The 27,277-nt window shown below is 42.2% G+C and overlaps 2 protein-coding genes across 20 annotated transcripts in view; both read right to left on the bottom strand.

Moving 5' to 3' along the window:
- Positions 1-2,350: 2,350 nt before the first annotated feature.
- LOC135502303 (keratocan-like) lies at positions 2,351-16,070 on the bottom strand. 2 transcript variants are annotated; one of them, XM_064795019.1, is made up of 3 exons: positions 15,834-16,070; positions 5,173-6,482; positions 2,351-4,703 (listed from the first exon to the last, which is right to left on the bottom strand). In XM_064795019.1, exons 2-3 carry the CDS (start codon positions 6,435-6,437, stop codon positions 4,349-4,351), a joined length of 1,620 nt encoding a protein of 539 aa, XP_064651089.1. In that variant the 5' UTR covers positions 6,438-6,482; positions 15,834-16,070; the 3' UTR covers positions 2,351-4,348. The 2 variants fall into 2 exon arrangements, with proteins under 2 accessions (XP_064651089.1, XP_064651090.1); XM_064795020.1 differs by lacking the exon at positions 15,834-16,070 and adding an exon at positions 12,986-13,103.
- A 6,426-nt stretch (positions 16,071-22,496) lies between these two features.
- LOC135502270 (rho guanine nucleotide exchange factor 11-like) overlaps positions 22,497-27,277 on the bottom strand; it is a 113,932-nt gene continuing 109,151 nt past the window's right edge. For 16 of the 18 annotated variants that reach the window (XM_064794961.1, XM_064794960.1, XM_064794949.1 and 13 more), the window contains one exon: positions 22,497-27,174. In XM_064794961.1, coding sequence (XP_064651031.1) covers positions 26,810-27,174 — 365 coding nt within the window. In that variant the 3' untranslated portion in view covers positions 22,497-26,809. The remainder of the gene's footprint in view (positions 27,175-27,277) is intronic. The other 2 variants (XM_064794962.1, XM_064794964.1) reach the window with 1 other exon arrangement.

Raw genomic sequence — 27,277 nt, 5'->3', positions numbered from 1 at the left:
CAGAGCAAAAGCTTCCGTTGGTTCGGTTTGGGTGCGGTGAAGTAAAAATACAATATATACCCGTAACACGTGCGTTGTCGCAATCGCATGCAGTGGAAACTTACGTACCCTAACGGAGTCCCCAGAGCAAGTCAATGCCGCCAATACATTATAAACAAGCGGCTAAATAACAAGCGAAACATGCGTCTTCCACTGCTGACCGGCATGTTATGTACAACAGCTATGCCTGACATGACGGAGTAGAGAGGCTGACGCAGGCTGATCGACGAGTGATGGCTTGATCAGGCTGATAGGTCCATCGAGGATCCTAACTTACAAAATAGGATGACGTTGCAATGAATGTGATGAAAACGCTGGACTTGTCTCTTGGTAGCTTTCCCAAGCGGAGGTAAACAGCGTTGGCATCAAGTTCCAACAATTATGTAACAACGTGAAGTGAATGGCAGCCTGCGCATCAAATGATATCAACTTGATGATATGAAGGGGCATCCTATCATGCTTTGGTGGGTTATGATGGAATTGCAGTTGTGCATGGGAAATCATGTGACCCGTCATGTCATCAGATCATTTGCAGTCACATGACCTGTTAATCACTTCGATCTGAGCCGGTATATTCCGCTTCCCTTTTTTCAGTTTCCTGTGGTACGGATCTTACACTTCGGCAATGGCGTCCGGCCTCTGCCTCGCTATGATGAGCATGGATCGCGCATGTGCAGTTTTATTTCCGTTGAAAGCGAAATCGCATTGCACGCCATCAAGGGCGAAGAAAACTGTCATCGTGACTTGTATAATTCCTGCCATTTTCAATATGAACATGTTTTTCACGTTTAGTGTCGTCGTGGACGGCACGACGGGAACGGAAACAGCGACTCTGAGCTCCACAAAGCCCGCTTGGTTGGAAATCGTCGTGAGCGCCTACATGTTACTTGTGGGTACAATCGTTCCGTTCATAGTAATCATAACTTGCAACGCCCTCATCATAAATAGCGTCAGAAAAGCTGCACTTTCGCGGTCAAATCTAAGCTCAGCAGACGAGAGGAACGAGAAATCGCGAGGAAATACGAGAAGTAGCGAAGAAAAGCATTTGACACGAATGTTAATTTTAGTTTCCGTCGCGTATGTCGTTTTAAGCATCCCGTTTCGTATCTTCGATTTGGTACTTTCGGTACCGGATGTTGTCAAGAAATATGACTTAAGTGACCCCTATTGGACACTTAGGTTAGGAGTGGAAATCTGGTCTATTGGCGAGTTGTGGAATATTAATTATGCTGTGAACTTTTATTTGTATATCCTCGGAGGTGGTAAAAAATATCGGCGGGATGCCATTGACGTGTATACGTCTTGTTGTAAACGGGTTCAAAGTAAGGAAACATAACAATCTTGACACCAGAGGCAGTGATTTCGTTCCTTCGTCACTGTGCGAGTTTGGGAACATAACTATCATTTCATTATGTACTACATGTACATACTCGAATACCAAGGTCAGTTGCATGCTCCGTCGTACATAAGCCCTGAAGCTCCGGCTGCATGTCCTAGTTGATGGACGACCTTCAAGTTTCTGATATTGCTGCGACCGGTGAGGTAGGAAAAGCAGTCCAAGGATAGAGTGTCCGGGACAATTAATGATTCTTATTGTCCAGGTATTAAATGTCTCGGCTCTCCATACCTAAGCTGTCACCATACAAAAGGTTAGGGTACATTTTTACGTTCGATGGCCGGGTTTGTTCATCTTTTGAGAAACGTTTCGTCCTTAGTATCGCTGATTCAAAAACGACCCAGTAGTTCTATAACTGGTATATTAGTGGTATTATAGTCAGACCACCAATTTGACCTGCTATAGCTCAATAGTGTTTCTAGTCCAGTGATACTTTTGACCCCCCTTGCTCCTCTAGGTATTTTAGTAGCGTGAGTACCACCACTTATTGACCCCGAGCTCCTGGGGCGAGCTCCTGCATGTACCTTAGTCGCCCGAAGACCACCACGTCCACATTGCCAGTGGTCGAGTTGAAAATGTTCTTTAACGTTTGAGCGACGCGATGAATCCAAATGCGCTCAGGTCGCGTATTATCTCCCCTTGTTTCGCTGCGTCGATTCTTCGTCTATTTGTTATATTGTCATATTCTAATGATCTGGAACTCCCAGAATGTCACGAATAACGGTTACAAAATCGTAATATCTTTAATGGCGAGTCATCCTCTACAACACAAGTGAAATGATATGGAATGGAGATTGTCATGCGCTACGTCATAGTGGAATGGAGCGCCTCTATCGGTAGCCGGACCGGAAGGCCTAAATATGCCCAAGGAATGCCTTCTTCGATACAGAAAAAAGTACCATAACAACAAAGATGTTCCAACATACCATTTCGATTTATTCTTAAAAATATTCTTTTACAAAACATAATCCCTTTAACAAAATATAGTGTTAGAAAAGCTTAGCGTCTAAATGCCACATTGAATGGGTAAGGAGATTCTACTCGTAGGGTGTGGATGGTTTTGAAGTACAGTTTGACAGATGTCTATTGTGTCTACATAATTAAGTGGGGCCTAGGCCTTTTTCCTTTAACACCTTACCATATATTTTTTCACTTGAAGAAATATGCTAAACTGGTTCTAAACACCCTGGCTCATTATTGAGAGTACACAGTATATTACTTTTTAACTCGAAACCACCATAAAAGCATCTCTCAGTATCTATTAAAGGTGATATCATTGACCTGCTCTGGCAAAAGTATCCACTCGTCCCTGATGGAGAAAAGGGAGTAAAAAGGAAAAAGGAAAAATATTTCTTCAGAAAAAGATTGAGTAAGAGGGTAGAGCTTTTTATTATCATACATCTTATTATCACACCTCTTATTACCACACCTCTTATTGTCATACCAGAATCATTCATGTCAAAGAATAAATCTTTTACCGACTTTTTACCCTTTTTTGTGAATTTTAGTCTGGGAGCCCGGGATGGGGGTGCACTTGCGTCTGGGAGCCCGGGGTTCAAGGGATTAAAGCTATCTATAGTCCATTTCACGAAAAACGACTTACTGACTTCTCTTTATTTGAAACAATTATCAAAATTCGCCATTTATCCCCCCCCAAAAAAAAACGTATTTCAAGGGAACAAACAACTGGCGTTCTTAAGGATTATAAATTTATAGATATAAGCATTACATTGTCATTGTACATTTTGATATAAGGTTGCAGAATCTATACAAATCATCATAATCTTTACAACAGTCATTTATATTAAAACATTTAGCTATTTACAGATAAAAATATGCATATATACATGTGCCCATGCATATACACGAGGTACCTAAAGGGATAACCTGGGCATGGGATTTACGTGGCCAGTAGGATATTACCCTACTGAACAGATCTCAATTAAATGGCAGCAGCAATGGAAAGTAAGTGCACTTTACTGAGAGGAGGGCTGCCCGTCATGAAGTAGGCAAAGCTTATTCTGGCCTAAGGTTTTTACCGGGCCATTCAAAACTCCCCTTTGCCGTAAGCGTTTTGTGACAAGTTACACGAAGCTAAGCTACTGTAAAACACCTAATTTCCGCGGTCGTTTTTTCCGCTAAAAACATTGATTAGAGAAAATTAATATAGCAAAACTTTAATTTTTTTAGTCGAAATTCCATTGACAGAAATAAATGGAAAAGCCTCTACATTGCACTAGCTCCCTTCAGTTGGCTGCTTTCTCGAAAAAATTGTAAAATAATATTCACTCAAGTTTTGCAAATGTAGCCGATGATGGTTGTTCGGCAGTTACAATCACTAAGTACCTACCCCAGTGTATTGGAGGTGATATGGACCAGTGGCCTTATTCAATGCACAACAACTACGAATACAAGCGTCTTGGCAAAAACATAATGGAGAAGCAGTTTCTGTTGCTAAAAATCTACGAAAATATCTTGGTCCCTTCAAATTGCTATAGTTCAACCAATGAATGAAGAACGAAAAACCTCTATTTCAGAAAGATATCACCCCTTGGCATAAACATAGGTGAATCAAAGGGGGTTGAAATATCATCAATTTTAAACAAACTTATAGTCTGAAATGTTGACAATCTTTCCAGACCAATTTGCGAGAGTTTACCTAAGTGGTCGCCAGGACAAGGTAGCTCCTGCCATCTGTCACTTGTCTCCTGTCAACCGTCTTCAGACGACACCTAGGAATCCACAGGAAACCCTTTTATTTAGAACTGTCCCCAAAAACTTGGGATCGTCAAACCCTGACAGGACCACTCATCGGAAAGCTCTCGGTGAGCAGGTTCCGATGGTGCCATTATTTTATTTCACAACTTTAAAACATTTTGGTGAGTTATTTTTTATGAAACTCTAAAATTTCAATTATAATATTGCCTTCATCTCATTGTCCATATCGACTCCCGTCGTCTTGGAATCTACCCTTTCTTGGTCCCCTCTGTACTTTATTACAACGTTATTACTATTTTCTCTCGTTGGGTCGTAAATATTATACAGCGTGTTATAAGTACCCGGTTTCTTGAAGCACAAGAAATGACTTCTGAACCGGTACACCAAGAATCCGACGAGAAGGACGGAAACCACCAATGCGGTCGCGGCTAATCCGTTCCGTATGCCTTGCCGGTTGTCCTCGGACGCATTTTTCTTCTGGTCGCATTTGAAGTCACTGTGTGCGAGGTCGATGTACATTTTGTCCGCAACAGATGCTGGGGAGCTGCATCTGAAAAATTGAGTATTTAATTCAGTCTATTATTCAGATAAGACGAGAAGGTCGGTCTACATTGTTTATGTGAATCAGATTCAACTACTTTGGCCTCCCTGGCCCTTCTTCAGTGGCCCATGTAAACCCTCTACCCCCTTATAAGCGTGGTCACCACCAATTCAGTGTCAAGTTCTGAACTAACAGTTTTTTGCACATCTTCATCACTTTTGATAGTAAGTTACTAATATCCGTGAAATATTTGTTGAAAATGTGCTCAGCCCCAGGCAATTTCATTTCAAGTCTTTCGTCAATAGGTTTTGAACCAAGCCCTAGAAAAAATAATCTGACAGAGGAAGGGGAGGAGGGGGGGGGGGGTTAAATAGCATACTCCACGGGTAATTCATAAATGGGTGACTTTGTACTCCAGTAGTAAAGTTTAAGGGAGCTTTTTAAGAAAAGGAAGCTATTAGAGAAAATGGCACCTTACTTGATATCCTTGTGGAATCTGTAGTGAGTCATCCAGAGAACATTACAGTCACAGCGCCACTTGTTCCCAGAGACGTCCAATGAGAACAGCAAGTCCCAAGGCAGGATGTTCTCGTCCACTTCCGTCAGGGCATTCCGGCTGATGTCCACCGTACGAATCACGTGGAAACTCCGGTAGAACAGATGATGTGCCAAAGAGGCGAGTTTGGGGTTCCGCGAGATGTTGACCGACCTCAGCTTTTCGAAGTCGTCGAAGGAGTTTCCATGGATCAGGTTGAGAACGGTCATATCGCTCAGAGAGAGTGTGGCAAGTGGGCTCAAGTTGAGTGGGAAATCTTCTTTTTCGATCTTTTCAATTTGGTTCCCGTCCAGAATTAGTTTCTTGAGAAAGGTTGGTTCACGTAAAGACTCCGATGGGACTTTCTCCAGCATGTTGTAGCCGAGGTTTAGGGATTCTAATTTATTCATATTGAAGAAGGTCAATCTGTCAAGGCCAGTGAGGTCATTGTTGTTCAAGGTCAAGGTCGTTACACTCCACAATGGTTGGAAAGCTTTGTTCACGATGTGGTTGATGTTGTTATTGTCAAGGTAAAGTGAGCTGAGGCCTGATAGGCCTAGGAGCATCCCTGTGTCTACCGTCTTCAGGCGGTTGTGACACAAGTTCAACTGTACTAAACTGTTCAATTTGTAGAAGCCTTCCCGTCCAATTGTTGAAATATTGTTATTGGACAGGTCAAGGGTCTTCAGTGCCTTTAAGTCCTCACCGTTGAAGTTGTGTATCGCCACAGCGGATAGGTTATTATGGCTGATATCCAAGGTTACCAAGGAAGAAAGATACTTCAGAGGTCTCTCAGAAATCTCATCAAGACTATTATACGACAAATTCAGCATGGTTATGTTTGGCATATCGAGAAAGGCGTCGTCCCTAATGTGCGTCAATTTATTATTCTGCACGAAGTATTCTTTTAACATAGGTAGGGTGTGTCTCCAAAGGGTTCCAAGTTTATTTCCATTCAGATAAAAGATGCTGGTGTATGAATTCATCTCGGCTATTTCTGGTATTGCTTCCAGGCCCTGATTTGAACAGTCCGTTATATTATCTGGCGGGCCCTCGCACTTGCATTTTGACGGACATAAATTGGCATCGGTACAGTTTTTATCACCATCGGCGCAGTGGTCTACGGATACAGATGGGACGGGAAACCAGGACAGGAAGCAGACGATCACCAAAAGGGAAAAGCCCAAGTACATTTTTGAGGAAGCCATCTTTGTTGGTTAAAATGTGGAGATTCTGGCAAGGTTCAGTTGAATCTGGAAATATAGAAAACCAGAAACAATATCAGGATTTGCACACGAGCTATGAAGGTCCCGAGGCAGTCCACACGTCAACCTATTCATAGTTTCTTTTGTTTAGGGATTAGGCCAGTGCACAGCGTTCGGAGTGCAATCTGAGATGGCATAAGATATGAAACTGCTGAAAGAAACAAAGAAATGCATGTCAATTACTTGATTCCTTTTTCCAAAGTGTCAAAACGTATTAGAAGTGCACACCAGCTTCATTCAATGTTTGTCAAAGTCATTCTCCAACAAAGTCGTCTGCGGAAGAATTGAAAGAAGAAGCAAATGACCCTTAGCTAGTAGAGAATCCTTAGTTGGCTCTCTGAGGTACCAGCCGCCTCCTTGGCAGGTCCAGAAGACGAAAATGTGCATGTGAGTCTTTCTAATTATCACGATGTGTTGACTGGGGGAAACTCTGTACACAATATGCTTTTATCGTTTTCTGCGTATCGCTTGGAGGAAATAGTACGTATCAGATACCTTCTTCAGTGACGAATGATCAACGTAGACGATAGATTTTTTTCTACTGGACTTCACTGGCTATGATAAATGGTAAATCAGGCACTTCATTTCAAATTCAATCGCCAATGTCTAGTCTGCGCCGTTCCTTTGGGTGTAATGAAGATAGCATTAGCCATGTTGGAGTCAGGCGGATGATGAATAATATTCATGTGGAAATAGCTTCATCAAAAGCAAAGATGGTATCAGCGAATTAGGCATACGCCAAGCAGAGAAAGCTCATTACCATGGAATCAATGTCTAGTGGGGTATGGTTAGTTTTCCATTGAAGCCCGAGCAGAAGAGATGCAATGCAAACTCCAGACAGAGCAGGTCACTACCATTACCAAGTTTGTGCTCTGTGTATCAACGTTGTATTTGGAGCTGCATGGTCTTTCGACTTTGACTGAGAAAGTAAATGATATTGAGTCGAGAGCTGAGCATCAACTGGGACAGTTCTATGAACAGTACAAATGTATTAGACGATGGGAAATTAAATGCAGGAGGAAACAAGAGACACTGGAGGAAACCAACACTGTCGTCGAACAGAGCTGCCCTATCTGTCACAGGTGATACCAGGACTGAGCGGGAATCGAACACGGGAACTCAAGAGATGACAGGTGCTGATGTTTCCACTGTTGCCGAGCCGACTTAGCAGCGATGAACGTCTTTCCCAAAGTCTTCTCCTGTTATCCCTTTGAAGAATGGACAATACGTGTACGCACAACGCCTGCAGATCGGCATGACTGTGACACTACCGACAGCCCAAATGAGAAAGTCATTAGCATGATTAGCCTGATCTGAGGAGTCTGGCCACTGTTCCTCAATCGTTAGAAAGCAAGACAGGAAAGAGTTGGCAAGACAACTGAATCCTGATGAACGGATCGTGCCTGAATTATGCATCTCTTGAGATAGCGGCAACCTCGGTGATCAGCTTCTAAGTTACTCGAAGGGTTGCCTCTTGCTTGAATTGGAAGTAGAACGTTAAAAGGGGATGGGATGACTCTTGTGACAGGGCAGATTGAGGGGGTGGCCCGTGCCCCCTTTTTTGTTGGAAAGTGACAATAATGTGCTTCTCCTCAAGAAGCAAATAACTACTTAAAAGTTTAGCCCTCAGACGCTTGGGATTTGGCACTCTTTTCCAAGACGCACCGAATATACTCTCCGGTTGAGCTGCAGTCCCCTATTGATGGCCGCTGCCACTAGAGTTGTCTTACACTGAGGAGATGGATCCAGTAATCTTAGCATTGTCCGCGGTTCATGTGGCCTCTGGCTTGAGCAGGAAGAGGATTGTCTCAAAGGGATGGCCGAGGACCAAGCAGAATTAAGTTCAGTGGCATCAGAGTGATAGCATGAGCAAGGATATGGTACCACACCAAACCAGAGCAGCTCGTCCCAGAGGAGACAGTATCATCAACATTCTGACCATCATAAGCCGCCACCCTGATTGGGCATGGTCGTGATAAACTCAACGTCCGTCTCTAGGGATGGCCCAGTCAAATACGCAATATCCAGCCTGATACAGGCTACCATGGCTAGTTGAATTATTAAGTTTAGTGTGTGCATCAAAATGGGATGTGCTCTTACCTCAAGTGAGATTTCGTGAATATGATTGGCTGATACACGTCACGTGACCGTGCGGTATTCGCAATGTTGCCCGTTCCAGCCGATCGACATTTAGCCATGTGATCCCCGCGTGACGACATTCGGCATGTTACACTCTGTGGCGGGCAATATCTATTTAATAGGCCAAGAGTGTGTCGTTTCTCGTGGCGAAATTTACAATCATACGATGCTGCCAAATACACACTGACATCACGAGCATTTCTATCGAGTTTTGATCGCATTTTATAAGTTGGCATGTCTACGTAGATAGCCGATATCCACTGTCGCGCCATCTCCTGGATGATGGTGAAACTAGTGTGCCCGCCGCACCTGGTGTTTCTATTTATACCCTTGATTTATACCCGAATAAGTCTATTAAGTGTAGGCCTATTCTTAGAATAAGTCCCTGGTTGGCGAAGAACCTGAGGAAATAAGGGGCTTAATATTGGGTATGAGCAGGGCCGGAGAAGCAAACCCCTATGGTGAAAAACCAAGACTTTTTCAAAACGACAAAATCTACTTGATGCAATAGTCCCTTTAACAATTTAACACTGCATCCTCAGAGTCATTCAAATTAGGTTACCAGACAAATATTCACCATCATTGACTACTGTAATGGAAGAATAATGAACTAATTCGATGTGGAAATGTCAATTTTGTGTGATTATTTGTCAATTCTATGTCCATCACACACACGGAAAAATTCATGGTGCTAATCATCAAATGGGTTTGTTGAACGCCGTTGGTATTCAACCGGGGGTCAGGAATCGAAATGCAGCAATACAAAATGGCGTCAGACAGTTATCATGCATGCAACTTTGCTGAAACCTGACATAGGCCTAGTATTTGTATATCTGCCACCATAACGACAATTTCGAAAATCACATCGCGTATACGCAATTGGAAATTTTCAAACTCAGTTGCAAGTTTTGAGTAGGAAGGCCTTTAAGAGTAGAGAGCGATTATGGAACTTAGTGTGAACAAATGCGACACTTATCAGAGTGAAATTATATCACGTAGGTTTTTTTTTGCTGCTACGCCAAGTTGTAGTCATTTGGCTTAATGATTCTAGCTAATTTGATAGCATTATCCGTCGGAATACGTTAAGGCAGGACACTTTTTCATTTCAGCACCGGCAAGTTTCCGTGCCAGCATGTAGTTACTACATGTACACCGGACGGTTTATGCCTGTTTCGCCTATTCCTGTTTCGCCTTTTCCTGTTTCGCCTGCAAAATTCCTGTTCCTGAAACAGGAAGTAGGCCAATCAGGAATAGGCGAATAAGGAATTAGGCGAAACAGGAATAGGCGGAACAGGAATAGGCGAAACAGGAATACACCCACCGGACAGCATAATGTACGATCACATCCAATGCAATACCTTAACCCAACCATCAGACCTTCCAATGAAATATATGTTCCTGATAGAAAATCAATGCAACTGCATTAGTACCATCGTTGTCGTATATCATAAAAAATGCATAACCATCTGTTTGTTATCAAATCTCCTATAGCGATATGGATCAAACAGGTTTTTGTTCACAACATGACTTTGGGTCTGTCATATCTGATGTACGTAGAACGTGTTGACATTGGTGCAGTCACTCTAAAAAGGTAAAGTCGCCACATTAGCCATGATATTTCTGTAATGTTGATCTCAGCAATATCCCAAGTGGCTATAAAAGGTAATACCTGCGTAACAATTTCTGATTTTGCTGAGCTCATCTGCGTAATGGGCAGCTCGTTGTGTCATCCTGATTTGGTGAATCAGATAGGGTGATGAACGAGGCCGGTCCGCTGCGTCCGGAGTGTAATCTGCGTAAGAGGATGAATCTGTTCAACAACATGAATGAATTGACATGTTGCCCCTTTATGAGTCATGACTTGCCTGCAAGGCATTGAAGAAATGACATAATGAGTCATGACACTGATGATCCGTGCCTTGGCATGGGTAATTCTGTAGGCAAGGCACAACTTGAGAGAAATCTCAACGCTACACCAGTCATCAAGTGGATATGTGAGCGTATTTGAAATAGATTGTTCAGTCTCAATCTATAAGTTCAAGAAGTTGTACAAGCTCAACAGGTTCTATGAAGACAGTGTGGATGACCTTGTATATAATGACAATGTAGAATGGAAGGGATTTGGAAGGCATGCTACGGTATTTGTCTTAGTGATACCACCAACAATCGAGCTGGCCTTTTATATTTTTGATGATACAAAGGCCATATCTGTGGTATAAGTCAGTACATTTGCTATTGAGGACATGTTCATCTTAGCTATATCTCCAGCAACGCTGAAAGGGTGGATGTCGTCCTGGGTGCCGACAATGTTACCCATGCAGGTTCGAGATTGACTGGAAGAAAAGCACCCTGGGTGCCATTACACCAGACAAACAGAACCCAGGTTCTTTTTGCCTAGCTTATGGATCTTAGGGACGAGGACGTTTCTTGCAATCTCGTCTTATCTCGCGCCGTGATGGTTTTGCGGCATTAGCAGTGACGCGTTTTTTTCTGTTTATCTGTTCTTTTTATTTCGCGCACCCAAGACGACATCCACCCTTTCAGCTCCAGTGACACCAATATACAGTACATGCTATGAAGTTCACCTAAGCTATATCTTAAAGATCAGTGATTGATAGTTTATCACAACTGCATCTTTGTCGATACCAGAACCCATGCTGACATACCATCTGAGCTATATCTTCAGTGAGAGTAATGCATCTGCTATTTTTTACATCTTATCTCGGCGATAACTTCAGTAATAGCAGCACACGTGCTATTTAGGACATATTTATCTTAGCTAAATCTCCAGTGACACTAACGCACATGCTTTTACGGATCTGTTTATCTGGTACCGTTTATCTCAGGTAAATCTTCAGTGACACCAATGCACATGCTTTTACGGACCTGTTTATCTGGTACCGTTTATCTCAGGTAAATCTTCAGTGACACCAATGCACATGCTTTTACGGACCTGTTTATCTGGTACCGTTTATCTCAGGTAAATCTTCAGTGACACCAATGCACATGCTTTTACGGACCTGTTTATCTGGTACCGTTTATCTCAGGTAAATCTCCAGTGACACCAATGCACATGCTTTTACGGACCTGTTTATCTAGTACCGTTTATCTCAGGTAAATCTTCAGTGACACCAATGCACAAGCTTTTACGGATCTGTTTATCTGGTACCGTTTATCTCAGGTAAATCTTCAATGACACCAATGCACATGCTTTTACGGACCTGTTTATCTGGTACCGTTTATCTCAGGTAAATCTTCAGTGACACCAATGCACATGCTTTTACGGACCTGTTTATCTAGTACCGTTTATCTCGGGTAAATCTTCAGTGACACCAATGCACATGCTTTTACGGACCTGTTTATCTGGTACCGTTTATCTCGGGTAAATCTTCAGTGACACCAATGCACATGCTTTTACGGATCTGTTTATCTGGTACCGTTTATCTCAGGTAAATCTTCAGTGACACCAATGCACATGCTTTTACGGATCTGTTTATCTGGTACCGTTTATCTCGGGTAAATCTTCAGTGACACCAATGCACATGCTTTTACGGATCTGTTTATCTGGTACCGTTTATCTCAGGTAAATCTTCAGTGACACCAATGCACATGCTTTTACGGATCTGTTTATCTGGTACCGTTTATCTCAGGTAAATCTTCAGTGACACCAATGCACATGCTTTTACGGACCTGTTTATCTAGTACCGTTTATCTCAGGTAAATCTTCAGTGACACCAATGCACATGCTACTGAAGTGTTATCTTAAGTGAGACCAATACACATATTATAATTCTGAAATGTTTATTTAATTCTGGCTACATCTATTCACATTTCAAAGCAGAGTTTAAAAAAAAGTCAACTCAGTATTTCGTCACCAACACACTGTGCTATTTATACTATTATTGTATTTCCTTGATGCTTCATCTGAACTACGTGTGGACTGCATCGATTAATAATCCAGACAGAGCTATTTCTGCTTAAAAATACCATTTGCCAATTGCTTGCCTTGGGGTTGGAGATTTCACAATAAGATACAGATGAATTTTGTATCAGGCTACAAGTATGTTTCAAAAAAAGATGATTATGTAGGGAAAGTCTTCAAAATGCCTTATAGGCCCTAAATAATCTGAAGTAATAAAGAGGGATTTTACTGCATCAGATCTATTGGGCAAACATACCTACCTACATACATGCCTAATTTGAGATATCAGGCAGCCTGCAACCCACATTTACCAATACATTCTACATACAGAAATAACCGAAACTTGTCATAAGTAAATTACAAACATTTGATCAACGGAAACAATGGCACATACCCTAGAAATCGATCATGTTTCATTACTACAACGTACCTTGTTCCAAAGTCAGCTGTTCAAAAGAACACAGGAATGGTTTTAGGCCTGCATACCAAAGGCCTAATATGTATGACGCATCCGCATTTAGTGGGAAATACATACACACGTCAGAAAGTTTTTCAATGCTCTGTTATTAATGGGAATTTATGCATGTCTGCCCCTATTGTATTGTATGCCACATTCAGTCAAGAGGTAGTGTATAATGTACATGTGTGTGTCACACTATTAAAAGGGTACACTGTTCATATTTATTAGTGGCTCAGGAAAATAGAAATGAAGTTATACACAAAGCCAGTGTAGTTATTATGCATACACATTTGCTATAACTTGGTATGTATATCATTCGTATATTTGTCTACACAATGGCATTGATGAAATTAATATTCTGTACATATTTACACAATTTGAAATTGAATTACAAATTTTCAAATTTAAACGAGCAGTGTAGACCTTTAAGTACTTATACTCAAGTTCTGTGGATTTGTATACAGCTGTAGGTACCAAACGCCTGAAACCTGAATAAATGTAAACATTATATGCATACGGAGAAAACTATTGGAGAGCCTGATATTAATCAATAAACATTTGTCATAGGCCCTATATATTGGCATTTTCATATTTACTTCGTCAATTCAGTTAATTAAAGGAGGACTTGACACATCTCTCTACAGCTCCCATTTAAAAGAGTATTTGGCTTATAGCTTTATAGCATTTTAGTATGATGGCTGAATGATGTTGGTCCATTGTGAAATATAAAATTTATGGCGAAGAGCACTGTAATAATGTCGTCAAATAAACCAAATTTTCCTTTGATAAGGTTTTATGAGAGGAATAGGATCATGATCTTGATGCCGATACAAAGACATTTTTTGGGACAAGTGAGTGGTAATAAAGTTATTGGTCTCATAAAATTATAAATTGAGGAAGTTTGACTGTTTCCACCAATATCCTGTCATGCAACAAAAGAAAAGAAGGGTGTGTAACCTCGGTGTAGACGATTACGCTTGCTTTGCTTTCGATCAGTAATTTGACCTATGAAAATCTTATTACTGTCCCGTCAGGAACAGATTGACTGATCGATAGAATAATCTCAGGATCAATAGTCCAGGCACAGCTGGGAGTACTATATCGGTCGTTTGTTGCAACCATATCCGTGAATTCTGTTGGGGTGTAGATGTTTGAAATCATACAAATACCTCTTGCAGAATCTCTGCCTGATCTGCATCCACAATTCTTCCCTCCCTCTTATCAGCAATGGTCATGCGATTTTGTCAATAGCATCCCGCGAAGTTACTATTTATAGCTCAAAAGGTCATTTGCATAAGATATTGATGACGTTTTAGTCACGTGACAGTCGGACATCGACACTTATTTCTACGCATTTGAGCTTATTTCAAAGTCAATTATCTTTGACCCTGCATTGTTTTTAGCATGAATGATACCATAGAGTCAGAGAGAGAAATATTCAGAACAATTATGTAGTATTTCCAACACTCGGACATGTGCCAGATTGAATCTAACTGCCCTAGTTAGAAAGCCTGAAACCATAACGAAACGGCATGTTTGTCCGACATTGCCTGTAATTCAGCGATGGGGAAATAGAGGGCAGCAGCTGCAGTGACGTCATCTTCGCGGAATGCTATTACAAAAAGCCCCCTATATTCAAAATTAGAACTAAGTGCTAGACGTGTTTCTAACAAATAGCGAGTTAAACATTTTTCTTTTATCCATACTTGGTATAAGTCATAATAAACCCACGGATTCCCAGTATCTATAAATATCCCATGACCAACTGATACAAATTCATGCACATTCTCATTTGATCCACATATAATGTCAATATCACCTTAGAAACAATAAAAACATGTTCAGAGCGCCTGGAGTGGAAAACTGATTAATGTCGTGCATATGAGTCATCAGGCGGTTTCGAACCACCTGCGACAACCACTGAGGTGTAAATCAACACTGTCAACAGCCGTAGCCTACATAGTCACATTTAATATATACAGGGTGTTTCAAAAATGGTACTCCACATGAAAGTGGTTGATTTTCTCCTTGCTGAAAGCTAGTCATGAAACCTACTGGGTAGGTCATGGGATTTCCCTCTACCTACTCGCGACAGGCACTGGTCTTTCATTTTGTTCACTGTGGGCCGGGGAGACTGTGGGGCAGAGTGACAGAGTGACAGTTTTAAATATTTTTTCTCACCCTGGTAAAAGGTGCAATGGCGCTTAATGTATGGTTCTAAAGAGACCATAGACCTTCTATTCCTAAACAAGCATTGAACATTAAGGTAGGATAAATTAGAAAGGGGACTGTCTATTTTCACACAGACCAAGGTTTTTATTTGATATAAGTTATCGGGCTTTGAACCTAGCCATGGACGTGAAAATCCGGCGATCAGTCGCACAGAGTAGGTCAAGACGGAAACCAGTCGGAAAATTGTTGCTATAGAATGAAGAATATTCACCTTCTCATGGATTCCCAACAGAAGAAGAATCTATATCGGAAACCAGTCGTGTAAGACCTGCCCACACGAAGGTGGTATGGGTGATTAGATTTAGATGGCCATCTCTCCTGATAGCACCTTCCCCTCCTAATAACATATTCGGAGGGTGATGGAAATGATTGGAAGTCAGAGAATTGAACACACCAAATGCAAACTACAATGAGATATCGAGTAAAGTATACTTTATGTTACAAATATAATCAATATCAGTGCAGTATACGCGGGCGGCTCATGTGTAATACCAGCATCGAACGGAATTCAAACGTCGACTGCTGTCAATACACTATAGTGACAATGATACCAACATCCTAACTGCCGTGAAATGAAAAAACTCACCCACAATCCATGAAACGATAAGAAAAATTTCCAAAATGCAGACAGTTAAGTCCAGTCCGAGTGTGTCTTTACATGATATTCCGTAGTGGAACGCGTGTGAAATTCAAACCTCCCAACGTGACTCAATACACGCTCGCACAATCTATACCGGTCGTCTGCTCGATACACAAAGCCCAGACGACAGCTGGGACGCTCTTTCAATAGTTGACATTAGCTGGCATTATTGTTGACCAGCCATTAGAATGTCAATGTGTATATTGAAATAAGGATTTTAGCCCGGGGGTTGTTGACATGGTTTGGACGGCTCCGCGACCCAGGGGGCTCTTGACCTTGCTTTGTTGTTCACCTGAAAAAGGTCGAGCTTTTCTGGAGTTCGACGGCGGAAAAACAAGAAGTGATAACTACTAGGGCAGAGACATGTATTCATCCACAGGCGGAAGTTTGGCACTGACATATAGTCCGTACTGAACTGTGAAGCTATGACTGTGATGGGTGAAAGTGGATTTATTCTTCAATCTTTGGTGGATTCTTAATCTACAGAGCCAGGCCATAACAGGGATATACTTTTTGATAATCAATTCAAGGAAATATTGTCTTACTGGCCAGTTCAGAACTTGTATTCTAATAGGCCCATATCAGTCCGCGAGTGACAATTTGATGGCAATCCTGTACACAAATCAATTTTTCTCAGCCAATCGGTATTGGAATGTTTTGAATTTTTACTATTATTTTGATAAAAGCCTCTTCATAACACATATAAAATTTGGTGGGAATTAAAGCACCCTTGGTGTACTTTTTTCACCAACCTATGTTCATTAAAATGTACACAGAATGTACACGCTGGCTAATAGAGGTCTCTGGCCTACTGGCGGAATAGGCGACGCGCGGGTTGCGAAATTTTTTTCTGCAGGATACTTCTGCCACAGTGTACATCTGACAGCCAATCACAATTGGCGCGATCTTTGACGTCACACTGTTTATTTATGCATGATAATGCAATACAATGGACGATACCGAGTCGCATGCCGAGTGCCACTTCAACTGTGAATGTGACAATAGTTCATTGTCTGACCCCAATTATGCTCAACTCAAGGTTTGTGTAGTAGTGTTTAGGAATGAATTGCACAGATTCATTGTAAAATTGATGATATTATGCGTACAAAAGAGGCATCAGCTGATCTGATCGCTACATTGCAGTGCATGCATTGATTTGTGAAATTTTAAGGGGCAGTGACACTGACAGTGTTGCCAATGTTGATAATTATTAAAGGGACAGTGTATCCGATGTCTCGCGATTTGTGAAATTTTAAGGGGCAGTGACACTGACAGTGTTGCCAATGTTGATAATTATTAAAGGGACAGTGTATCCGATGTCTGCTGTTGAAGGTATCAGGCCTATTTTGGTAGTTTGAACATTGTTGAAGGGCCATTGTATAAAGCACATTTTGACAAGCAAACAAAATAAATTGAATGGTGGTGCCACCTATGCATACACAGCAGAACTAGTTACACGGTTGACAGATAAACATTCAACCTCGGCTATTTTGCCGAGCACAGTGCGCCTTTAACAGACAAGTCCAATAAATACAGTCCACTCGACAATGAAAATACATGTTAAGATACTGCAAATAAATATATTTTAGCTAATATACTCCTCTAACCATTTGCTAACTTGTTCTTTCCAAGATTATCAGAACACGTGGCATTGTTGACATTATTGCGCCATGTGGAAAGATGATGTCAACAAAGACACGTGCTTGCCTTGAATTCTGATTGGCTGTCAGATGTACACTATGGCAGAAGTATCCTGCAGAAAAAAATTTCGCGCGCGGGTTGTAGATTTTACGGGGCCGAAAAGATGGTCTCCGGTCGTTTCGCTCTCTGACCTTTTCGTCGCCCCCCAGTCGTTTCGCTCTAAATCGAAGTCGTTTCGCACCCGCAACTTCGAATCGATTCTTTTTTAAAGTTTGTTTTTGGACAATTTAGAAATTGCCTGTTACATAATGAAGAGACCCTAATACAACAGATACATGACCAACTGGATATACCATTCTCTGCTGAAAACCGCATTCAATTATCTTATTCTATCTCTGTAATATTTAAAAAAACTTATGGACATTTACTTCCTGGAAGGAACCAAGAATTTGTTTATCAACAAGGGTAGGCTATGGCCTAAAAGACTGAAAGACTGTCTCATACGTTCAAGATTGTTTAGTGACCCCCCAAATTGATTACCTGATATACATAGGCTACGTGAGCAAACAACAGTTTTCATTTTATTTCATGAATTGGGTTTCAGTCTTTTAAAAATTCACTCATTATCTCTTCCCCTTAATGCAAGTATCAATTCGTGTCTTGTACCCCCCCCCCCCCCCCCCCCCTCCTCAAGGGTACGACACCTTATCACCCTATAACGACATCTTAAGGCTCAAGCATCACCCTTTTTTCACCAATGCTACTTTTTCTTTCGTCAAGACATCACCATCAACAATATATCAGTTATCACCGTCATATAAAGTAACCGAACTAATTTTACTGGGTAAGGCTGTATGTTCGACAAGACATCGACACATTAGCATCCTTATTCTTTCCAGCTTCGCCAAATTTTCACTAAAGGAAAAATAAATACTACTCAAGCATCGGCAAAGATTAGTGGTGATAGCTTAACTACCCTTGAGGAGGGGGGGTACAAGAAACGAATTGATACTTGCATAAATGTGTTTATATGCGGTGGAGGCCCAAAGGGAAACATGGATGAGTCGCCAAGGACGCGTCCGCCATGTATGAATCGAACCCCCAACACTGTGTAGGAATGCAGTGCATTGATAGATGTACATTTTGGTGCGTGAGCAATATTGATTTCGATGTTTTAATAAAATTAGACGCTTTAGAACATAATATTTAGACCTAAACAATTAAGAGACTTAAAACGCCCGATAAACATTAAAAATAAACATCCAACTCACATCAGAAGACCTTCTTTGACAACTTCCAAACTATCCAACATGAGAAATCGGGAGTGCATGAATGTGCACCACACACTTTAAAAATTCGCAGTGCCGTCGCAGAGACATGCGCAAATGGTCTCTGAAAGGTTATCAAACCATTGAGGTATTACCTCCATGATCAAACCTACGCTTCTGGCAAGAGCCACTTTAGCCCAGAGATAGCGTGTCGGACTGACAGGATAGCGTCGCCAACTATGTGGTGGGTTCGAATCCTGTGAGGGGCGAGTTTTATAGTTAGTACATTTTTGGCGTTTTTGGGCTCAGGTCTGCAGTTATGCATTTCAATATGTTGATCAATGGCTATTACAAAAACCTTGGTGTTAGGATTTTTCATCCAATGTGATGAATACTATATATCTAATACGTTTAATTTTTGATAGCTTGAAAGCAATTAGCAACACTATCAATCATTTGTTCCAGAGATGCGGTATATATGAGTGACAGCCACTTCAACGGATGAGTCTTGGTTGATGGCAATGATTTGTTCCCTCAATGTTATCATGTTCACTTCCAATTGTGTGAAGGTCTAGGTCGAGAAGAAAATTGCATAATGTCTATCTCTACATGTATATTTGCAATACGAATTCAGTAATGAGCTGACGATCCGACCTAAAATAATTTCCCAAGAATATGAACTCGCCCAAACATACCCCTCCCTCAGGCGTATTGTATATGAGGTAGGAGAGATCTCAGGATGATAAATACCTGGCATGGCGGACATTTCCTAATGCACAGTGACCACACAGATCACGCAACAGTACGACATCTTGACACGGACCTCCAATCCGTGCAGACATCCCTTCACAGCATACGCGTGCCATGCCGACTTTTCGGCGGTGAATATCAGTCCTAAAGTCTCCTCCTTTCACCGCCGATAACTCCCGCCAGGTAATCTGTCGGACGCACCATCATAAACGGGTGGCCAATCAAATTGCTCGACACAAAGTAATTGAATGACGGCCTGAATTGATAGTGCCCTCCGGATCAGGTTACCCTTCCTCGCGCGTACACCACCTGTAAATGGACCACCAATCTTGGTTCGTGAACCAATGCCGCGCCATCGAAAATGCACCAATCGCGTACACCAGCGCTGCAGCTAGTTATAAATCCGGCAACAGATGGCGTGCAAACAATAAGCAGAAAGCGTCATTTCGAAAGCGCCGCCTGTCGCCGAACCATCTAACTAGCTAATTGCCGATCGATTAGCGCGTACACCACGACAAAGCCGAGCTTTTAACAAGCCGGGCGAATTCGCCCGGCAATTTGTATCGGCAATGGATTGCCGAACAAATTTGTCGCGGCAATGTGGTGGTGTACGTGCAATTAGTCCACCAATATTTCGAAGTGTACGAACAACTATACACCGTGCATTTGGGTCAGGTCAGCATCGTAGCGTAATGTTAGTGTTGTCGCGACAGAGGACGCGTGGGAAAGGAAGGGAATGCAGGGGGATTACCGATAAAGTAACAGCCCTTCTGACGGCCGATCATGGGGAAGTTATCAGCGGTGAAGGATGGATATACGCATAACGACGGTGGATCGGCATGACGCGTGCGCACCAATCTCTAGATCCTGCCATGTAACAGATATATCATTTTCATAAGGCAGAAATTTTGCACAAATAAAATATTCCCACGGTCAGAGCCAAACGGGATGAGAGAGTTAATGGAGACCTTGTTCCCAGGAAAAAGTAAAATATTTCCCGATACATTCCACATGCAATTTTAATTTTTTGATCATGGGTACAGGGTTGTTTATTAAACCTTTCAGCCCGTTTGGCTCAGACCGTGGGAATATTTTTTTGTAGGAATTTTCATCATTTGGGAGAGTATTTAACTTTTATAGTGATATTAACCCCATCTGGGCTGGTGGTCTCTACTATACTGTCTGTCAAGAAATGCTGTATTGAGTGACGCACCATCCTCCTCCATAGCACCAGGCTATTCTTTGATTCGGAGCAAAACAACTGGGGGCGAAAAGGTCTGGCAGCATAACAACTGCAATTCTACCCATCCACAACCCTCTCATCAGGTCAGAGTAAAGCTCAGTTTTGCATTACAGCCAGGCAAAGACGACATCCACATGATCACATCAGAGCTTTACCAGTAATCAGGAGAAGCAGGTCCCTTGCCATAGGACAACTCTGGAGAGCTCTGAGATGCAACATAACCTCTCCCCCAATGGCACAAAGTGTAAGCCATACTCTGTGGAGCTCAAAGCCATACTCCGTGGAGCTCAAAGCCATACTCCGTGGAGCTCAAAGCCATACTCCGTGGAGCTCCAAGCCATACTCCGTGCAGCTCAAAGCCATACTCCGTGGAGCTCAAAGCCATACTCCATGGAGCTCAAAGCCATACTCCGTGGAGCTCAAAGCCATACTCCGTGGAGCTCAAAGCCATACTCCGTGGAGCTCAAAGCCATACTCCGTGGAGCTCAAAGCCATACTCCGTGGAGCTCAAAGCCATACTCCGTGGAGCTCCAAGCCATACTCCGTGGAGCTCCAAGCCATACTCCGTGGAGCTCCAAGCCATACTCCGTGGAGCTCCAAGCCATACTCCGTGGAGCTCAAAGCCATACTCCGTGGAGCTCAAAGCCATACTCCGTGGAGCTCCAGGCCATACTCCTGGAGCTCAAAGCCATACTCCGTGGAGCTCAGAGCCATACTCCGTGGAGCTCAAAGCCATACTCCGTGGAGCTCAAAGCCATACTCCATGGAGATCAGGGCCATAATCCGTGGAGCTCAAAGCCATACTCCGTGGAGCTCCAAGCCATACTCTGTGGAGCTCAAAGCCATACTCCGTGGAGCTCCAAGCCATACTCCGTGGAGCTCAAAGCCATACTCCGTGAAGCTCCAAGCCATACTCCGTGGAGCTCCAAGCCATACTCCGTGGAGCTCAAAGCCATACTCCGTGGAGCTCCAAGCCATACTCCGTGGAGCTCAAAGCCATAATCCGTGGAGCTCCAAGCCATACTCCGTGAAGCTCAAAGCCATACTCCGTGGAGCTCCAAGCCATACTCCGTGGAGCTCAAAGCCATACTCCTGGAGCTCAAAGCCATACTCCGTGGAGCTCCAAGCCATACTCCGTGGAGCTCAAAGCCATACTCCGTGGAGCTCAAAGCCATACTCCATGGAGATCAGGGCCATAATCCGTGGAGCTCAAAGCCATACTCCGTGGAGCTCCAAGCCATACTCTGTGGAGCTCAAAGCCATACTCCGTGGAGCTCCAAGCCATACTCCGTGGAGCTCAAAGCCATACTCCGTGAAGCTCCAAGCCATACTCCGTGGAGCTCCAAGCCATACTCCGTGGAGCTCAAAGCCATACTCCGTGGAGCTCCAAGCCATACTCCGTGGAGCTCAAAGCCATAATCCGTGGAGCTCCAAGCCATACTCCGTGAAGCTCAAAGCCATACTCCGTGGAGCTCCAAGCCATACTCCGTTGAGCTCAAAGCCATACTCCCTGGAGCTCAAAGCCATACTCCGTGCAGCTCAAAGCCATACTCCGTGCAGCTCAAAGCCATACTCCGTGGAGCTCAAAGCCATAATCCGTGAAGCTCAAAGCCATAATCCGTGGAGCTCAAAGCCATACTCCGTGGAGCTCAAAGCCATACTACGTGCAGCTCCAAGATATGACAACAAAACAAGTCAACACAGGCGTTTCATAATGACAAATGTACACACAGCATTTATTACTTATTTTCTTCACATAAGACCTCGATACGATACAGGTGAAGTTGGTTTATTGATTATGAACATGGCTAATATATACAAGTACTTCACAGCAGGGTTTTCTCAGCAGGATTTCTCTAAGGCAATCTTGAGAATTACGTTGTTTCCCCGTAACCACACCAATCGTCATACAGCCTCCCCCCCAAGCCAAAGTTTCAATGACCAACTTTTCCTTCTGAGAAAACTCAAACCCCCATCTTTTTCATTGACATAAATTGTTCACAATGAAACAAAATTTGGTCAACCTACCCAGTTAGTCAACCTCCAGGCTAGGGTTATGGCAGACCAACATGTATTCAAGGACGGCCCTATCACATTGGCCACATGCACAGCTGTTCCATTAAAAATACTCCTCAAAACTAAACGAACATGATCCAACATAGAAAGGAGAAAGAACCACTCTGGTTTGATTGCGTTCACCCCGAAGGACTTGAGTAATTTGAGAAATTTCATAATATGAATTATAAAGTTACGACTCATCTTCATCCATGACACAACTGGTACCATTAGAAAGTACACACTGAGAGCTTTTTAATGAATGGGAATCAATAGGTTTACTGATGGTACCATTAGAAAGATCACACTGAAAGTTCTCCAATAAATGCTCGTGTCAATCTTAAATTTGTGCGATATCTTCTGTGTCCACACTACGCAACAGATGTTAGTCCTTCAAAGAGTTAACCCGTATCATAGCTGTGACAAAATACAGGAAAGGAATTTTGAACGCATCAAACTCTGTTGATGGTATTCGATTAGTCTGCAGAAGTATTATACCAATGGATCATCCATTATGGTTGGCAGCAGAGGAAAGAAATTCTTAATGCTCACAGTTCATGATGACAAACATGATGGATGATCCCTCATAGCTGAGTCATCAATGACAAAATGGCTGTGCCTATCGCTATGGGTTACACAATGAAGCTGTGGCAGACAAGGTGGGCTGTCACTGATGTTACAAGTCACAGATTATATGTCTGGAAACAAGGGCGGTTCTTAGTAACTTCACAAACAGTTTGCTCCTTTCCATCTGCGTAGATGGGGTATTCACTTAATTTTTAAGATTCAAAGCTTCACGAGTCATGACCATAGGCAATAACGACTTGATAACGAGCTATTCCCAGTCTACAATCCAAATTCTAAATGGAAAGTAAAAAGCAGGGGCTGGATCTCAAGCTTTTCTGAGTTATACAATCCCAATTCTGAAGAGAGTAGAGATCAACTACTCCTACTGTTACTGAATCCCCAGAGAGTATAAATAAACATAAGCGACTCCAGCAACAAAAAGAAATTAAAAGTTACACGGGCCAAAATCGAAGCCACGTAGAAAGCTAACTGAGTCTTGTATTCCCCAACACCATTTGGTTATGCAAGAGAGTGCTTCTCCGGAAGTTCTGAGAAACTTTACAATGTGTCATGGTTTGTCATTGATTTTGTTCATAGTCTTACTTGGGGTGGCCAGGGCAAATAGCTGAGAAGACTAACTCATGTGAAGGGCTGGGCCTCTTTTTAGAAAGATTAGTGCACCTGCTTTAAATGGAGGGTTTCATCAGTTAAGATGCTCGAGTAACTGTCGGGAGAAGGACCGACACGTTAGCAGCAAGGCCTTGTGCACACCTGTTTAATGGAGGGTTTCACCAGGTGAGATGGCTGAGCATAACTATTGCATAACTTATTTCATCATACCTCATTAACTATGACAGGATCTATGAAGTTGAGGTCATGTAAAGACGGGAGGAAAAGGACTTTGCCATGATCTACACGGCCTACATGGGTCTGGACAGGAAACAATTATCATAAATTTACATATATGTCTAATTTGCATACGTGAATAAATGACACTGTGCCGCACTTTAGTAATTCTGAAAAGCTGCTTCTCACTTTCGACGCGACGCCTTCTATAGACTGAATTGATTAAATATCCCTGAATTATTGACTTCTGCTCATTCACTTTCACCTATTTAGAAAATGCATATACTGAGCTTGGAGCAAAGAGCTGCACCTGCAGAATCATGCATCAATTTTTCATCACCTTTGGATCAGGTTGATTTTGAGAACTAATCAAAATATGTTTCATCACCAAAAGTGGAACCAAAAAGGTGTTTTTATCACCAAAAGTGGAACCAAAAATGTTTTCATCACCAAAAGTGGAACCAAAAATGTTTTCATCACCAAAAGTGGAACCAAAAATGTTTTCATCACCAAAAGTGGAACCAATAATGTTTTCATCACCAAAAGTGGAACCAAAAATGTTTTCATCACCAGAAGTGGAACCAAAAATGTTTTCATCACCAAAAGTGGAACCAAGAATGTTATCATCACCAGAAGTGATGAAACCAATTAATAAGATTTAAATTTACTAGAAGCAGGCAGGATTAGCATCTTAGCATCTCTGGATTATAAACAGTACTTAGTCGACACACCCACTGCCATGTCTTATGTACAGAAATAGGTACAGTTAAGTGTAAAAGAAAATGTATACCCAAGATTAGGGAGACCTTTTTCCCACAGAAATCATTAAATATTGCCACTTGTGACCGAGCATATTCAACTCCCAAACCCCCATTGTCATCTGTCTTCCCCAATCCAGTAAATGGGACAATCCAATTACCTTCATTTCCATTGACATCGGACCGATTCATTCTGTCACCGAGGTTGGACAGGTTGGAGAATACTGCAAACTTGGAAAAATTTGCGGCATCATAGTTTCGCAATTTCATGAAAGTATAACATCGGCAACCCTTTAAATTAGGGTTTTGACAACCGTGTATTAGTACTCTCAATTCAGCTTTCCTTTTTTGCTGCCATATATTTTTGCAATTATCTGCAAACATAAAGGTGCACAAATATTTCCAAGTTTACGACACATTATAACCCCTCACCCCAACGACAGCGAGAATGAATACATTGACTACACTTTAGTGAACGTTACATACATACTTCTTGTTATTATAAATCGACCTTCAATATTTAAGACGATTTGCTAAATTTACACATGATTACACCTTGCCAGCGTCCGTCGAATTCCCGGGCGGCGAAAAGCATAAAATTCAATACAGCCTCTCGTATTATAACCATGCTCTGTACAAAATAAATCGTTTTTACATCTTTATACAAATTTCAAATTTTTTCCCGAGCACATGTGAAATAACCTAGTGCTACCGGAGCACCCTAAGGGAAAAACAAACATTATGTACATATAACAACGCCACCTGTGTACAGCTTTGTAACTGTACACTCCGTTACAGCTCCACCTATGGGCAGGAGTTGTAACTATACAAGCAGTAACAGTGCCACCTATTGGTGGCATCTTAACTGTACAAGCGCTTTAGCCATCTATTGAAGCCGATCAATTTACAAATGTAAACAAACCGACCCAATTTAACTTGACCAACGATTCTGTACAATGAATACATAACAGGCTACCTAATGCATAATTATTATTTGGTCAACTTAAATTGGACGCGATTTCAGGCGGTCCCATCAAAATTGAATTATTTTTACAGGACTACAACTAATCGTCGAGACAATCTTTACAATAACTGTGCATTACATCAAGAGTGTCCATTTTTCATAAAATTACTTTGGGACACACTGTAGAACTGACACCTGTGACCCCTTATTCCGTAATGAAATAATCTTCTCACTAAGACTTCAACAGACAGAAGACTAATCGATTCTGTCTCCAAGGGTGGACAGGTGGATGAATGTGAAAGAAAATGGCAGCCGCTATACGTGAATCTCACTGACTTAATCTAGAACTGACTCCACCCCAAGGCTGCACCCCAAGGCTGCACCCCAAGCTTATCAGACAAAGCAGTTCAAAAATTGTGCATTTGTGAAGAATAATCTGACATAACTGAGGTGAAATAGTAATGAACGCCAATCAGGGACCTTTCTCCAAAATACTGCCCTCATTTTAGGAGTCTGTGATTCATAATTTGCAAATCTTCGGAGAAACATCTCATGCACACAGGCATTGGACTTGCACCAATACTTCAACTGTCTATTTATCACTATTAACCTGTTAAATGCCTGTGAACAGAGCCTAAATAGCAGCCCAAACCGCCTATGTTGTGATCACCCAAAATAAGAGCAACACTTCACAGAATGGTTTAACCCTTTCCTGACGAGAACTACAGTAATACTGTTTAATATTGCAAGTCCAACAAAAGGTGCATTGTACCAACACAACAGTTTAGAAAAATAGCAGATTTCTAAAATCCCGCAGAGCGTTTTTTAAATTAGAGAGTAGCACTAATGTCCTCGATCGACCCTGTGCGGATCTGTGTGTTGGCATGCGTATCAATGTCCGTTTGTGATTCGTCGACGGTGGCGTCCGGTACGATCGTGACCGTCGTGATCTCCACCGCTTCGATTGCCGGCGTTTCTTCCGTAGTTTCTATCTGCATTTCCTCCGAAGTGTCCTGCTCCTGCGACAGTTCGGAACTCCCGACCGCCACGTGGATAGTCTCCATTGCGTTTCCTGTCTGCTTGTCAGCGATTTCTTCACAGACTTCAACATTTTCCTCCACGGCCTGAATTATCGCACCCGGTTCGTCACTATTGCTCGACTCCATTGATATCCCCGGAGAGTTGGCAAACAATGCTGGAAAATAGAAATCAAGATGAAAGGGACTGAAGATAAAAAGTTAACAACAACTCCTTTGATTTCTTCAAAATGGTTCGTTGTAGATTAACATTACATTTGG

The sequence above is a fragment of the Lineus longissimus genome, chromosome 18 (assembly GCF_910592395.1).
Source record: "Lineus longissimus chromosome 18, tnLinLong1.2, whole genome shotgun sequence".
NCBI classification, from domain to species: domain Eukaryota; kingdom Metazoa; phylum Nemertea; class Pilidiophora; order Heteronemertea; family Lineidae; genus Lineus; species Lineus longissimus.
Note: the sequence above shows the minus strand (reverse complement) of the source record. Positions and strands in the feature narration are given on the sequence as shown.